The 15,094-nt window shown below is 40.9% G+C and overlaps 1 protein-coding gene across 3 annotated transcripts in view; it reads right to left on the bottom strand.

The window, feature by feature from the left end:
• Positions 1 to 321: 321 nt before the first annotated feature.
• The window catches only part of THAP4 (THAP domain containing 4), an 84,403-nt gene continuing 69,630 nt past the window's right edge, over positions 322 to 15,094 (bottom strand). For all 3 annotated transcript variants that reach the window (XM_038748937.1, XM_038748938.1, XM_038748939.1), the window contains 3 exons: positions 14,922 to 15,031; positions 12,532 to 12,635; positions 322 to 654 (listed from right to left, as the gene is read on the bottom strand). In XM_038748937.1, coding sequence (XP_038604865.1) covers positions 535 to 654; positions 12,532 to 12,635; positions 14,922 to 15,031 — 334 coding nt within the window. In that variant the 3' untranslated portion in view covers positions 322 to 534. The remainder of the gene's footprint in view (positions 655 to 12,531; positions 12,636 to 14,921; positions 15,032 to 15,094) is intronic.

Below are 15,094 nucleotides of genomic sequence, written 5' to 3'. Positions count from 1 at the left end.
ATTAGTACTACAGGCAAATGTTTGAACTATTGAGATCAGAAGAACGTCTGTTTCTTTAAAAAACATCACCAATGTTTTATCATCCTTACGGTCAATGTGCTCTTCCTTATGTCTGATCAAATTCTTGCAGCGATTTAAGCCCGGGCCTTCTCGTTCATCCCTCTGTGCCACTGTTTTAGATTTCACAAAACCAGAACATATAATGTTACTAGAAAGAGGAATGTTGTTCCTGACCACTCTTCAGGAAACAAGAATTTGGGAAATGAGTATCACCAGCAAAGAGATGTAGATCATACACAGTGAGAATGTTCAAAACCACAGCCATAAAAATAAGGGCCTTTTATTTGGTTTCTCTATACTGTTACATGAATATCGTAGTAACATTCTCAATCCCGTGGGTAACTTTACTTCCCAGTTGTGTCAGCAGATCTGGGCTGTTGTGATACAAGTTGTTGTGTTTCCTTCCTGAGCTGCTTCTGTCCTCATTGCAGTGTCTGGGCTTCACTGTCTCGGTGGGGGAACTGTCTCCCCACTTTAAGGTGTCACCTTCTTGTAGGTGATATGAAGATGTTGAGTCATTGGCTGTGTAGTGGTTGCCATGGAGACAGTCTGTTCTAATTTCCCTTCGGAATTCAGTCTGAATTTTCGGGTAATCTAAGCAAGAAAAAACAAAAAAAAAAAACCTTAATTTTGCTCAGCAGAGGATGACTGGAGCATATCTTCTTCCTCATTTAAAAGCAATCTAGGCCTTTTTCAATTTTTCAAACAAGATACACAGATGAATTTGTTTAGATTATTCTTCAACTCATTACCTTCTACCTACCAGACTTCAGGGCCACTCGCCTGAAGCTGATGTTCTCAGGAGAAACAGTAAGATCTCTAAGGAGTCATTGGTAAATCAGGGCACAGTTAGAGCAGTTGCTTCGAAACCGAAACAAATCTGTAGTGTTCAATCCCAAACTAAGAATACACTACATACTCAGAATAGGAAAGTGTAATTCATCTGTGCCTTAAGTAAATCCGTCAAAATTTATTACCAAGTAGAAAGTATGAAAGTATGACAATTGTTGAGAGGAAACTCTTTATAGCTTCAATTGTGCATCTTTGCAGTACTGAAGGACATTTTTAGGGCTAGCTACAGATGCCAGAGCTCTTAGTGTGTTATATAAACCACTCTTGCATTGTTTCAATTTTTGGAGTTCCAATATCATCCAGCTAGTGCTTAGATTAAAAAAAAAAAACCAAAAATAAAAAAACCTTGCAAGTGGAAAATGGGGGGGGAAAAAAACCCAAAGAAAAAGAATATTCTTTGCATCCAGTTTTGACTGGCTAAAGCTACCATGGCTTATCAAGGGTAGATGACTCCCCCTAAACAATCTGCACAGCATAAGATATCTTGGCTGTTTCCAAACATTTAGCAGTTGCTTCCTGACTTAACTGAAGTGTGGACTTTGTACATGTCAGCCTACAGTTGGTTTCTGTTACAGGACCTTTCTCTTCTGTTTCAGGAAGAGTCAGTCAGTCATTCAGTCAGTCATATTTATTGAGCGCTTACTGAGGGCACAGCACTGTACTAAATGCTGGGAAAGTACAATACAACAATAAACAGTCACATTCCCTGACCACAACGAGCTTACATTCTAGAGAGAAAATGGAGGCAAGCCACCAGGCACTGAGGGAGCCCAAGAACATCTACAACTACACTAACTGTTATTATTTTAAAACTTCTAATACCGCATCAACTGAGTGCTAAGCATAAACTTCAGGACAATCACCTAACATGGTTTCTTAAACTCAAAAAGCAAGACTTTTTTTAATCTGAACTTTTTTTAAAAAAAGGTTGCCATACATATCTCCCTTGAAAAAAATAAATGGGAAAAAGATTTGACTTTTTCTTGATAGTTTTACCTACAATCCTTTCAGTTCATAGTTTCGGAACCATCACCGGTCGTTGGAACAGATGCTGTTTTTGACTATTTAAGGGGTAAACAAGATGACATGATGGATTACCACACTATCCTCTCACCTTGAGAAAGGAGGCATCAGTCTTCCAAGTTCCATCGCATTCCCACTTTGCATGGACTTCTAGATAATGGAAGGCAATGCTTCTAATGCCTGAGGGAGCTAAATATAGCCTGGGAGCCTGAGTAGCTAGCAATTAATTTATCTGATCCACCATAAATAAACATATGTTATCACTGAGGATTAGTTTAAACGTGTTTCTCATCTGTAGAATGAGTGGATTTGAACCTCACTGCACATGGTTTAGAAGGGAAAATGTCTAGAAAATCATCAAAGGTTCTGTATACAATAAACGCAAAACCAATTTTATTGCCAGGTGTTGTGGACATAAAATATTGAACTATGCAACTTCTTAAGACTTTCTGTTGAATAAACTCTGCTTCATAACCAGTTCAAATGTTCTCGAAACACCGTGGAGATTTCAGTAATGCCAGTTTCATAAAAGTCAGAGGACCGAGTTCATTCCCCCTTGCACTTTTCACCCATAGAGCTTTCATTTGCCTGGAATTTCTCATGCTTATCTTTCACTCCAAAGGAGGACTGTTTGGGATTACAAGAAGCTGGCAGGCTGTTCTCTGGTGTCATAGCTCAGAAACACATTCATTTTTCATTTTTAATGTGCACATTCTGACCAGTAACCTCTGGTCATCCTTTGAGGAAGACACAAAATTAGTTAATTATCAAGGGTCAATGGCTAACCCACTGGATGACTGGGGCAAATGCCTGATTCAACTCGGTACTTTTGGGGAGAATTCTTTCATAATACAAAATTAAGAATTTTGAGGTTTGTTACACAATCAAAGACAGCTTCAATCAGTATGCTTTTAAACAACAATCAATGTAAGTGAAGTTAACCCCTCACTGGCAACCAGAGAAGTCTGGTGAACCCATTTAAATTTGGGGAAAGATATATTTCAATGGATGCTCTAAAGTTCTTATTTTAAGTAAATTTCCTGATCCTTCTGTAGGTAGAGTCCACAAACCCAAAGGAGAAAAGTTCAGTTTGATGCTGATGGAGGATATGAGAATGTCCCGATATTTTTCTCAACCTTCTTTATTTTTTGAAGGGCTAGGGGGACGAAGAAGGGAAAGGGAGTTGTGTGATTTTAGGTGATTTTTGAAGAAATCCTGAAGCAAATGAGATACTACTGCTTATACTATAAAAAATTCATTCTTAATTCTAGCTTGGGACACAATCATTTAATATTGTGGTAATTCTGTCAGACCTTCAAAAATACATATTGAATGACACAGAACCTATGTTTCTGATCAACAATTACAAAAATACCACAAAGTTTTGCTGACTTTCGGGATCACAACTAGCGTGATTGTCCAGGAGCTCTGCCTATTCCCCAGCTACCATGGTTAACAGAAGACACAGTAGAGCTTTGTGGAAGGCGAGGTTTGGGAAAATGTTTTACCCGCTCCTAGGAAAGGAAAAAAGAGCCTCCTAATCTCTGTTTTGGTAAACTCAATCTCTACCTTTTTCTTAGATAATCCCTGGCTGATTTTTCCCATTCTGGACAGGGAAGGTGTCTACCAACTCCAGTGTCTACCAACCCTACTGTACTGCAATTTCCCATGTGCTTACTACAGAGCTCTGCCTACAGTAAGCACTCAGTAAATACCACTGATTGATTGCAAATGGGTTGTGATCACAATCATTTAGAAATGTTGGGTTTCTGGCAGGCCCTTCAACTAATTTTACTGAAAGCAGCCCCAAATTCAAACTTCTGACCAGTAGAAAATGAAGCCAAGGAACACTTCTGCTAATTCTGCTGGACTGTACTCTCCCAAGCGCTAAGTACAGTGCTCTGCACATAGTAAATGCTCCATAAAAACACTGATTGATTACCAACCAATGACTTTCACTCATTCATTAGCTCGCATTTATAAAGCGCTCACTATGCAAAGCACTGTACTAAGCGCTTGGGAGAGTACAACCAACATTAGCTTCACTTACAGTTGCCCCCAAATCTTTGGTAATCCAAGCGGCAGATATTGCCTTTTTCCCTGATGGAGGAACTCAGGGAACAAATACTATTTCTTGACATAGTCAGGAAGTGTTGGGCATCAGAGCACTGAGTAAATACACCACTCAAAGTCTATGAGGAACTAAACTCGAAGCCTAAATGCTCTACACGGATTAAACCCTCCACCTCTAGAACAATGAAGCTAGCTTTTCCCTTGAGACAGCCAATGAGCTAACCCAGAGGCCAGAGAGATTGAACAAAGGGGAACCATTCTGGATCTGTTCCAAAAGAAAGAGCTACATTTTCAGCACTTGGCCTTGATGTTTTTTTCATCTGCTTCAAAAAGATTGTATTTCTAGATTGGTAATTTGTGAAGTCTTACAGGAATTGGTGGGTTAAACTGAGACTGTCACTTGACAGACTTCTCTGTCCAGATACTAGCATTCAAAAAAAGACCGTAATGGCAATAAAATGTTCAGGGTGATTTTTTTTTTCAACTGTACTTAAGTGCTTACTATCTGCAAAGCACTGTACTAAGCACAGGGGTAGGGACAATCAGGTGGGACAGAATCCTTGTCCCACATGGGGCTCACAGTCTAAGTGTAAGTGGGGGTAGGGTTTAATCCTCATTTTTCAGATGAGGTAACCTAGGGGCAGAGAAGTTAAGTGACTTGCCCAAGGTCACAGAATTGGTGGAGCTGGGATTAGAACCCAGGTCACCTGACTCCCAAGCCAGCGCTCTTCCCACTGAGCCACACTGCTTCAAGGAAGACTCCTCACAATCAGCCTCAAGCCCCACCACCAACTCACTCAACTTGACCTTTCTGTTCTCTTCATCCATTATTCCCCCACCCCCTCCGCCCCCAAGCTAACCATCTAACTGTACTTCACTCTCGATTCTCTTACTTCTGTTCCCTTACTCAGGCCTTTCCCCTGGCATGGAACTCCTTCCCTTCCCCAAATCAGTCAATCAATCAAGGGTATTTACTGGGCACTTACTGAGGGCAGAACCCTGTACTAAGTGCACAATAAACTGAAAGCCCTCCTAAAATCCCTCTTCCTCCAACAAGTCCTGCCCAAGGAATTCCCAGCACCCTAAATCAGACAAAACCTATCAGCCATCTCTAGAATTTATTAATTTACTACTACCCTAACTTGGAACTTTTGTCTATATATTTATTCAATTGTACATTCAATTATATATGATTACTCTATTTGGGAATATTTTTGTCTGTCTTCCTCATTGGAATCCAAGCCCCTTGAGGACTAGAAACATATTTATTACTGTATTTTACTTGTACATATTTATTCTATTTATTTTATTTTGTGAATATGTTTTGTTTCGTTGTCTGTCTCCCCCTTCTAGACTGTGAGCCCGCTGTCGGGTAGGGACCGTTCTCTCTATGTTGCCAACTTGTACTTCCCAAGCGCTTAGTACAGTGCTCTGCACATAGTAAGCGCTCAATAAATATGATTGAATGAATGAATGAATGTCACTTTTTATGTTTTTTTACTTCCCAAGCACTTAGTACAGTGCACACACCAACGGAGAGCTCAATAAATACTACATCTGAAGGCAGGTACCCAGACCATTTTGGTCGGTCAACCAATGGACTGACAACAACAGCCAGCCTTGGTTTAAAGCTTTTAAACAACAACAACCTAAAAAAAGACAGAAAAGGTCACCTTGAAACTGGTCTATACCAGCACAATTGAACATTTCAAGTGAAGGAGCAAATCTCCAGATCTATAGTGTGTGTTAATTTTTGTGGCATTTTATCATTCAGTACCCTCCCACTTATTAGGTGTTTCTGAATCAGGGAATTCCTGCCCTTCCCAAAGCACTGTATAATGAGCTAACTCAGGCATGAACGATGTAATTGTTAAATGTTATAGGGGGAGATTCCTAAATGTATATATTTACAAATTAAACTCTAAGTTTATACTGCTAGAGTACATACCTTGCCCCTAAAGCCCCTAGAGAGACCAAGTTTCAAGAGCACACATAATGGAGGAGGCAGCTTAAAGATTTTTTTTAAAAAAAGAGAAAAAGAAAAAGTAGGTACTAATAGGTGTTGCAGAACTTGAAGGTCAAGAATGAAAGGATGTAATTGAAATTCACCTTGACTGTACTGAGAAGTGAGCAGTGTGGAAGGCAGAGAGCTTTCACTAGGGCCGATTCCAAAATGCTAAACAGTAAAGCTGAAAACAGATTTTTACAAGAGGGAGTCCCAAGGGTTTGGTACCCAGCCAGCATGAGGCAAGATTCTGCTTGGTAATAGTGTGGGCGTTTTTCAAGAGTGATACTTGCTGAAGCGGTGAATATTTGAATAAAAGATGAGTTTTTTTGGATCCAGTTCCGGTTACTCAGTTTCTTTCAGTAGGATGGCCTGGGGTTCCCTTTTATGGACAAAGACTGAATGTGCATTGGGATCCATGCATATCATCATCAATCGTATTTATTGAGCGCTTACTATGTGCAGAGCACTGTACTAAGCGCTTGGGAAGTACAAATTGGCAACATAATGAAAAGTTTTAGGGATGATCCTGGCTAGTCTTTTCCTAATTCTGCTGACTGTAAAAAAAAATATGTTGTTGTCATCTTTCTCTTAAAAAACACGATGGACTCTTCCCCAGAGTTACTACTTTCTTTCCCCTGTGCCTTTTTGGGGCAAAAACTGCAGGGAAACTCAGTAGACAAAGTACTTTTGGTTTTAGTGGCTACACTGATCTAAGACTTGCTCTTTTCTCTTGTTTGTCAGAAGTGGAATTCATTGAGCTCTGCCAAATTTGGCTAGCAATACAGAGAACAAAAGATTCTCTGATGGCCCGACAATTTCCAATTCGGTCAAGTTAGCTTCCAATCTCACAGAAAAAGAGGAGAAATGAGTTTCCTCTGTACGTTTTAGTGATTCTGTGGTAGATCTGTTAAATAAATCAATAGAAAGGACAAAGTTGAAGATATAGGACTTGAGGAAGGGGAATTTTAGTTAATCATCTACTCTGAGAAAAGGAAGAGGGTGGATAAAATGGAGAATTTCCTCATTTCCTAAGCAGCCTGGGCTCTTCATGTGACCACTGATCACAACATAATAGAAATTGGGGGCTCAGATTTCTAACAGTAAGACAGATGAATAACTAAACTTTAGTTAATACAGAAAGGATAGTACAGTTTGGGGAAAATTGTCTAGTTTTTCCCCTCCTTCCAAATCAGGGTAACCAGGATAATTAATAATAAAAATAGTATTTATCATCACTTACTATGTGCCAAGCACTAGGTTGCCCCGGGTGGATACAAGACAATCACTCTAGGATAATTCTACACACAGTCTTAACAGCAATATTTGTTACTACATGCCATACTACACTAGGATACCTACAAGACTTATCAGATCAGTCACAGTCCCTATTCCACATGCGGTTTGCCATTTAAGAGGGTGTGAGAAGGGATGTTTTAACCCCATTTTAGAGATTAGGAAATTTCGGCACAGAGTGGGTAAGTAACTTGCCCAAGGTCACACCGCAGGCAACTGGTAGAGTTAACTCAGGTCTCCTGATTACCAGTCCTGAGCTCTTTCTACTAGACCAGGGTAACTGGCTGATTTTCTCACTAGCTTGACCATTTCTGAGTTTTAACCCATTAGAGGGAAGAGAAAAAGTTAAAAAGCTTTCTCAAAAAGATTCTTAAACAATAACAGACAAAAAATAAAACCCCAAATCCCCGTACATGAATAAAGTGCAGTAAAAGCTCCTTGGTTCTAAAAGTTCAGTTTAAGTAAACATTTCCAGAATTTTTAGAGAAACTGCTTTGTGGATTTGGTTTTAAATAACTGCCGAGCAAAGAGTGCCCATATCATCTGGAGTTTTTTAATGCTTCAGAGCACAATTCCACTCCAAAAGAGAATATAAATACATAATAGTAAGGAGGTTGGACGCTTGTTCTCTGGCTTAAAGCCAGGTGCTTTCCAATGTACAGAAAGGAGATATTTTAGCTGACAGCTAGGGCAGCTGAATTTAACCCCAGTTCTGCTTTAGTTGTCTTTTAATAACTATGGAATTTGTGAAGCACTATGTGTCAAGCAGTGTTCTAAGTCCTGGGGTAGACACAAGTTAATCATGTCAGCGTGGAGAAGCAGCGTGGCTCAGTGGAAAGGGCATGGGCTTGGGAGTCAGAGGTCATGGGTTCGAATCCCGTCTCCGCCAATTGTCAGCTGTGTGACTTTTGGCAAGTCACTAACTTCTCTGGGCCTCAGTTGCCTCATCTGTAAATGGGGACTGTGAGCCCCATGTGGGACATCCTGATCACCTTATATCCTCCCTAGCACTTAGAACAGTGATTTGCACATAGTAAGCGCTTAACAAATGTCATTATTATTATTATTATTATGTCAGTCATGGCCCCTGACCCAGTGGAACTCACAGGCCAACAGGGAAAGCAAGGTTTAAATCCCCATTTTACAGAGAGGAAACTGAAGAACAGAAAAGCTAAGTGACTTGCCCAAGGTCACACAGCAGGCAAATGGCAGAACCAGAAACAGAACCCAGGACTTCTGACTCCCAAGCTCATGCTCCTATTAGCAGTTTTTTACCATCGATTTCTATAAACACATGTGTTGGTCATAAACCACTCTTGAATAAAACTCTGGAAATGCCATACAGTTTGAAATGAAAATATTGATAATGTGGGCACTGAAGTTAAATGCAAGTAGGACAAACCTTGCCTTGCCTCTCCACCATAAAGAATAAATATTCTCTTCATCTGAGGCAACATGGTTAAGGCATCAATGAATGGACCCAGCATGACTCAAATAGTAATTTCCATAGCATGGCAAAGATATTCTTGGAACTTAAAGCTAGCATCCACTTACACTTTGAAGGAAAACAATTTTTCTGATCTAGTACTAACAATCATAATAATAATAATGACATTTGCTAAGAGCTTACTATGTGCAAGGCACTGTTTTAAGCGCTGAGGAGGATACAAGGTGATCAGGTTGTCCCACGTGGGGCTCACAGTCTTAATCCCCATTTTACAGATGAGGTAACTGAGGCACAGAGAAGCTAAGTGACTTGCCCAAGGTCACACAGCTGATAGTTGGCGGGGTTGGAATTTGAACCCATTACCTCTGACTCCCAAGCCCGTGCTCTTTCCACTGAGCCACGTTGCAAAATAGAGGTGCAAAGGATTATATAAAGCAAAGATATTATATAAACAGAAGACTGGGCAATATTATTAAGACTGTGAGCCCCATGTGGGACAAGGACTCTGTCCATCCTGAATAGCCCATATCTACCCCAGCACTTAGAACAGTACGTGGCACATAGTAGACGCCTTGACAAACAGAGAAGCAGCGCGGCTCAGTAGAAAGAGCACGGGCTTTGGAGTCCGAGGTCATGGGTTCGAATCCCGGCTCTGCCAATTGTCAGCTGTGTGACTTTGGGCAACTCACTTAGCTTCTCTGTGCCTCAGTTCCCTCATCTGTAAAATGAGGATTAAGACTGTGAGCCCCCTGTGGGACAACCTGTTCACCTTGTAACCTTCCCAGAGCTTAGAACAGTGCTTTGCACATAGTAAGCACTTAATAAACGCCAGTACTATTAAAACATAGAGGTTTCTGCTAGTGTGGAAAACAATGAGCAATCATCGGAGGTTGTTGAGGAAGGGAGAGATGTGTGCAGAACGATATTTTAGAAAACATCATCCTTGCAGGGGAGTGAAGTATGGACTAGAGTGGGGAGAGACTGGAGGCAAGGTAATCAGGTTGCCTCAGTAGTTACGCCAGGACAAGTGCCTGTACTAGCCATAGTGGGAAAATTGACATGAAATTTGGGGGTCCTTTGAGGAATTAAAAAAAAAAATGTTATTTTAGCTTTATGCTTTTAATAGGAAAGTGCTAAAAGTCAAAAGAATTATTTTCATTGCCACCTTCTCATGAAAAGAGAATAGTTTTACAGAGAAAAAGGTGGAGGAGCGAGTGTGAATGTGTATGCGCGGGGAGGAAGTGTCTTGCTTTAACGGGGGGTGAAGAACAGAAAGAATAAAGCTTCTTCGGAAGCTTCAGTTTGATTTGTTGGTCTAACATAAATGATACTAAACAAGAAAGGGAAGTAGCTCTCCAAAACAAGAAAAAAAACCCCAAACCTCTCCCAGCACCCCTAAAACAATGTTTAAAAGGGCTTTAGGTACTTCAGAATTGACAAACTGGGGCTTCAGACTTAAGCAGTAGAGATTTCTACAGCGGGGTGAAAACTTGAACGAATTTCTTTGCCTGGGTGAAGATATGTTCCAGGTGGTGGAATTCATTTTTGGTTTTATGTTGAAAAAGGATTTACCATAGTTAAAGGTCAATGTCTTTTCCAATCACAGGAACATAATAACATAGTAAAAAGTAAACTGAATCTGCTGTTGCCACCTTCAGGTTCTAAATTGAACTTGAGCTGCCCACTCGAAAACAAATTTCTTAAATTTAAAAGTGGCTAAATAAAATACTGTAAATGGTCATTTTAAATGACCCTTTTATTCCCCAACATCCTGCTGGGTCTGTTTCTACATGACCCCACTATGTGCTTAAAGAGCCGGGACCTGATGTTTCATGGAGATTTTTCATGAATACCTCAAATAGATGCCCTTGTATTTGTTGATTCACTTTTACTGCTTATAATCGGAAAGAGTTGCCTAAAAGTAGGACTGGTTACTTTTAAAGTCTCTTTACTCCTTCTCAATTCTCAAGCCTCTAACTAAAGTATTGTTTAAGACACCAAGTTGCTATAGGGTAGGCATTGAAGAAACAGCAGACTAAAGGTGACATATTGTGAATGGTAGTAAATGAGCAAAAGAAAAAACAGGGTGAGAAGTTGGTATCTGGATATAATAGAGGCTAGCATTTATATCCCTAAATATCATATCACAGAGCAATTCATACATTTTGGGAATGTACACCCTCAAATGATAAACAGTATAATAATTTTAGTGTAGAGTTGTAAAACTGGGTTAGCCTCAATCTGGATAATCCCTTCCCTCAGTTTCTACTCTATGATCTCACACACGCCTTGAGAGACTCAATCAGCAGACTGTGACCTGCTTAACTACTCTCTCACAGCCAGGAACAGTTCTGCCTTCAAGGGAGCAGTGGCACAGTGAGGAAGACAAATCTATGGGTGGGGGAAATTGGAAATAGCTTTACTTGGAGAAGCTTAGTCCACGAGGACTGAAGATGTGAAGATTTTCCCCTGCCAGTATCCTAGGGAGCAGAATAAAAATTTTACCCAAGATTGTAGCAACATAAATCACCTTAGAGAAAAATAGTTGGTCTGACAGGTTCTCCATGGGCGAGTCCCCTGAGGAATACCTTTCTCCCGTTCACAGACACCAGACACCGAGATTTATAGAATTCATTTTAAGAATGAATGGAACACTTTAAATGTAGTCCTGAAATTATGAATTCAAAACACCATAATGATGCCGCCATCCAGTAATGAAAAGGCAATCAAGCATCAACTATTATGTACAAAATGTACTGCACTATTTTATTAGGAACTTGCATCCCATGTCTCAAAGCTTAAATTTATGACTTCAGATTGACAAATCAACTAAAAGGGCAAGTTTCCCTAAAGTAATGAGCAAATGTAAAGAGGTCTTTATGAAAGCAAATACGTAACTCACCCCTACTCAAATGCTACTTATTACTGACTCGGAGGAAAAGTTAGTGAGTTGGTTAGTGGTTAATTGTGAATTAATGATGGAAAAACAGCAAACATAACAGAGTATTCTGCTCTAAGTAACATTCCCAAGAGCCTCAGGAAGACTTTCTGAGAGCAACAAAGAGATCTTCTCCATCATGGTTTTTTTTTACCGCAAGCCAAAAGTCAAATATTTTGCATTTGTAAGGAATCTTTACCTCCATACCTCACCGACAGAGCCGTATTATGCTTCTGTTGTCCTGGAGAGGCTTGAACTAAACATTTCAAGAAAAAGCGAAAACCTAGGGAACTTGTGTAGCATGAACCACGGGAACTCTAAGTTCCTTGAGGGCGGCGATTGGGTCTACCAATTCTATTGTATTAACCTCTCTCAAGCGCTTTAGAACAATGCTCTGCACACAGTAAGCACTCGATAAATATCACTGATTGCTCCCAAGGAAGTCAGACTCCTATAGAAGGCACTCTCAATAGATTGAGTTAAGGGCCACGTTGTTCTGTTCGTTTCCTGGAACGGAGCCTTTGACAAACCGTACCTTTGTGATTTCAACGTTTTCTCCCACCCACCCCGAGAACATCCACTCCGAACCGGGGCCTCTCCTCCACACCACTGTTTAAGCACCCTGATTACACACTCCTCCCAGTAATTAGTACTACAGGCAAGCAGAGAGCTGAAACAGCTGAATAGATGATAAAGGAAAACAGTTCTTACATGCCTCAAAGCCTGGGGCACTAAAGCAAGCACTCTCATTATCTGTCCCTGTGCTAAAATTTCTTCTTGTTGGATTCCTCGGTGTTTCCCTTACCTGTCCCCACTGCTTGTTAATAAGATGCTCACCTGTTCGACGTGAGGCCCCTTGGCAAAGGAGATCCTAGCTATGGAGTGCGATGCTATGGACAGTTCGTGTCCGTTCACTTCACCCTCCTCCACTTCCACGATACCTGAAAGAGGAGGGATAATCGTGTTACTTTCACCTCTAGCAGCTACCAGAAGATGAGTTGCTCACGACTTCTTTTGTTTCCTCTCAAGTATATATCACAATTGGAAATAAAATCGACCCTGGCCAAGACGCTGCTTCCTACTTGTGGTCAACCTAAAAATTTTCAAGAGGAAATACATTCTCTCGGGTTATCTCCTTGAAGGGAGGCCATGACTAGTTCCAGACGCTGGAGGTGATACCAGGCTAAATCAGCGTGGCTCAACGGAAAGAGCCCGGGCTTTGGAGTCAGAGGTCATGGGTTCAAATCCCGGCTCTGCCAACTGTCGGCTGTGTGACTTTGGGCAAGTCACTTAACTTCTCTGGGCCTCAGTTACCTCACCTGTAAAATGGAGATTGAGACTGTGAGCCCCCCTTGGGACAACCTGATCACCTTGTAACCTCCCCAGCGTTTAGAACAGTGCTTTGCACATAGTAAGCGCTTACTAAATGCCATCATTATTATTATTATTATTATTAAATCAGCCACACAGCTTTTCACTAAGCCATACTCGGAGACATCCACTTTTTGGTGTAACAGATGTGCAGAGTGCCTCACTTTGTCATCCACACTCACAATTTTCAGAGCTGCCCCTCTCCCAAAACTGGCCAGAATGGCAGCACTTTGTTCCAGGGACATGTTTATAAAGGAATGGATTACAAATTCCGTTATCTGAGCATGCCCTCCAAGTACCTCTTCCTGCCGAGAGAAGCAGCATGGTTCAGTGGAAAGAGCACGGGCTTTGGAATCAGAGGCCGTGGGTTCAAATCCCAGCTCTGCCAACTGTCAGCTGTGTGACTTTGGGCAAGTCACTTAACTTCTCTGGGCCTCAGTTACCTCATCTGTAAAATGGGGATGAAGACTGTAAGCCCCCCGGGGGACAACCTGATCAGCTTGTAACCTCCCCAGCACTTAGAACAGTGCTTTGCACATAGTAAGCGCTTAACAAATGCCATCATCATTATTATTATTATATCTTCCACCTATTTTGTCCTTTGCTTCCAGGAAGTGTGACTGGAGTCTGGAATAGGCAATGGCCAGTTAAGGTATTAAAAGGAGGGGAGTTTAACTTAAATGGGTGGTGTAAATACTATAGAGTAGTGATTAAAATGTGATGCCAATTTGTACTTCCCAAGCGCTTAGTACAGTGCTCTGCACATAGTAAGCGCTCAATAAATACGATTGATTGATTGATTGATTGATTGATTGATTAAAATGTAATATTGATGGTTTCTATTTTCCATCAATAAAATAACATACCGATAAGGATAACAGATACTGCTCCATCACGCCAGACTCATTGGAAAATATGACTGGCACAATTTGGAGTGCAATTAATAGTCACCGTCAGGTGCACGTACTGCGATGTTACTGAAAAATCTTCCAAAAAGCCAGTCTGTCAGTTTGCACAAAAAAACACAAAAAATGGGTTACTAACGGCCAATTTTTACTTATTCTCCTCCTGGCTTTCACATTCACAGTAAAAATAAAAATGGAGACACAGGTTCTGTAAGCTATTAACTTGCAGCTTTTAGGCCACACCCAATTCTGAACTCTAAGGAAGTAGTCAAAATGTCACATTTGAAATTTAAAGTGATGTGATTGTTTGCTTCCTGCCAGAGCCAGGACTAAATAGGCCTTTCTTTCTTAATAACCCTAGTTACAACTCTCTGCTCATAAATGACAAAATATATTGAGGAACTCCAGTGTGGGAAACCATTATGGCAAAATTTTATGTTGCCACTGCAGTACTTACCCACAAGGACACAGGTCTCACTTTGAACAGTGAGTGGAAAAAGTTAGGGAGATACATGCGGCTTAATAACTTTAATAATAGCGGCAAAGTACCTCGCACACTCTCTTCATACCTTTCAAAATTTTAATAGCAGCAAAGTAACAATGACATTGCCAGTGCCGATTAATTGGAATAAAGGTGACACTCCAGACAAAGCTTTTCTCTTCTCACTCAGGCAAAAGCCATTTGAAGAGATCTAATCATCATAATAATAACTGTGTTAGTGGTTAAGTGCTGACTAAATGCCAGGCACTGTACTAAGTGCTGGGGTGGATGCAAGCAACTTGGGGTTGACACAGTCCCTGTCCCAGGTGGCTCACAGTCTCAACCCCCATTTTACAGATGAGGTAACTGAGGCCCAGAGAAGTGAAGGCCACACAGGAGACAAGTGGTGGATCTGGGATTAGAACCCATGACCTTCTGAATGTCTGAAGGGCAACAGATTGGGTCAATACCTGTGTTCTGGGCGCTGACGAAGGCCACCTTGTTGGTGTCAGGCTTGAGGCGAATGAATCCACATTCCCTGTGCATTGGTTTCCTAGTGTCTGGATGGAAGGCGTTGAACCTAAGCGGGAAATTGGGAAATAATAATAATCATTATTATTATTACTATGGTATTTGTTGAGTG

The sequence above is a fragment of the Tachyglossus aculeatus genome, chromosome 7 (genome assembly GCF_015852505.1).
Source record: "Tachyglossus aculeatus isolate mTacAcu1 chromosome 7, mTacAcu1.pri, whole genome shotgun sequence".
Lineage (NCBI taxonomy): Eukaryota > Metazoa > Chordata > Mammalia > Monotremata > Tachyglossidae > Tachyglossus > Tachyglossus aculeatus.
Note: the sequence above shows the minus strand (reverse complement) of the source record. Positions and strands in the feature narration are given on the sequence as shown.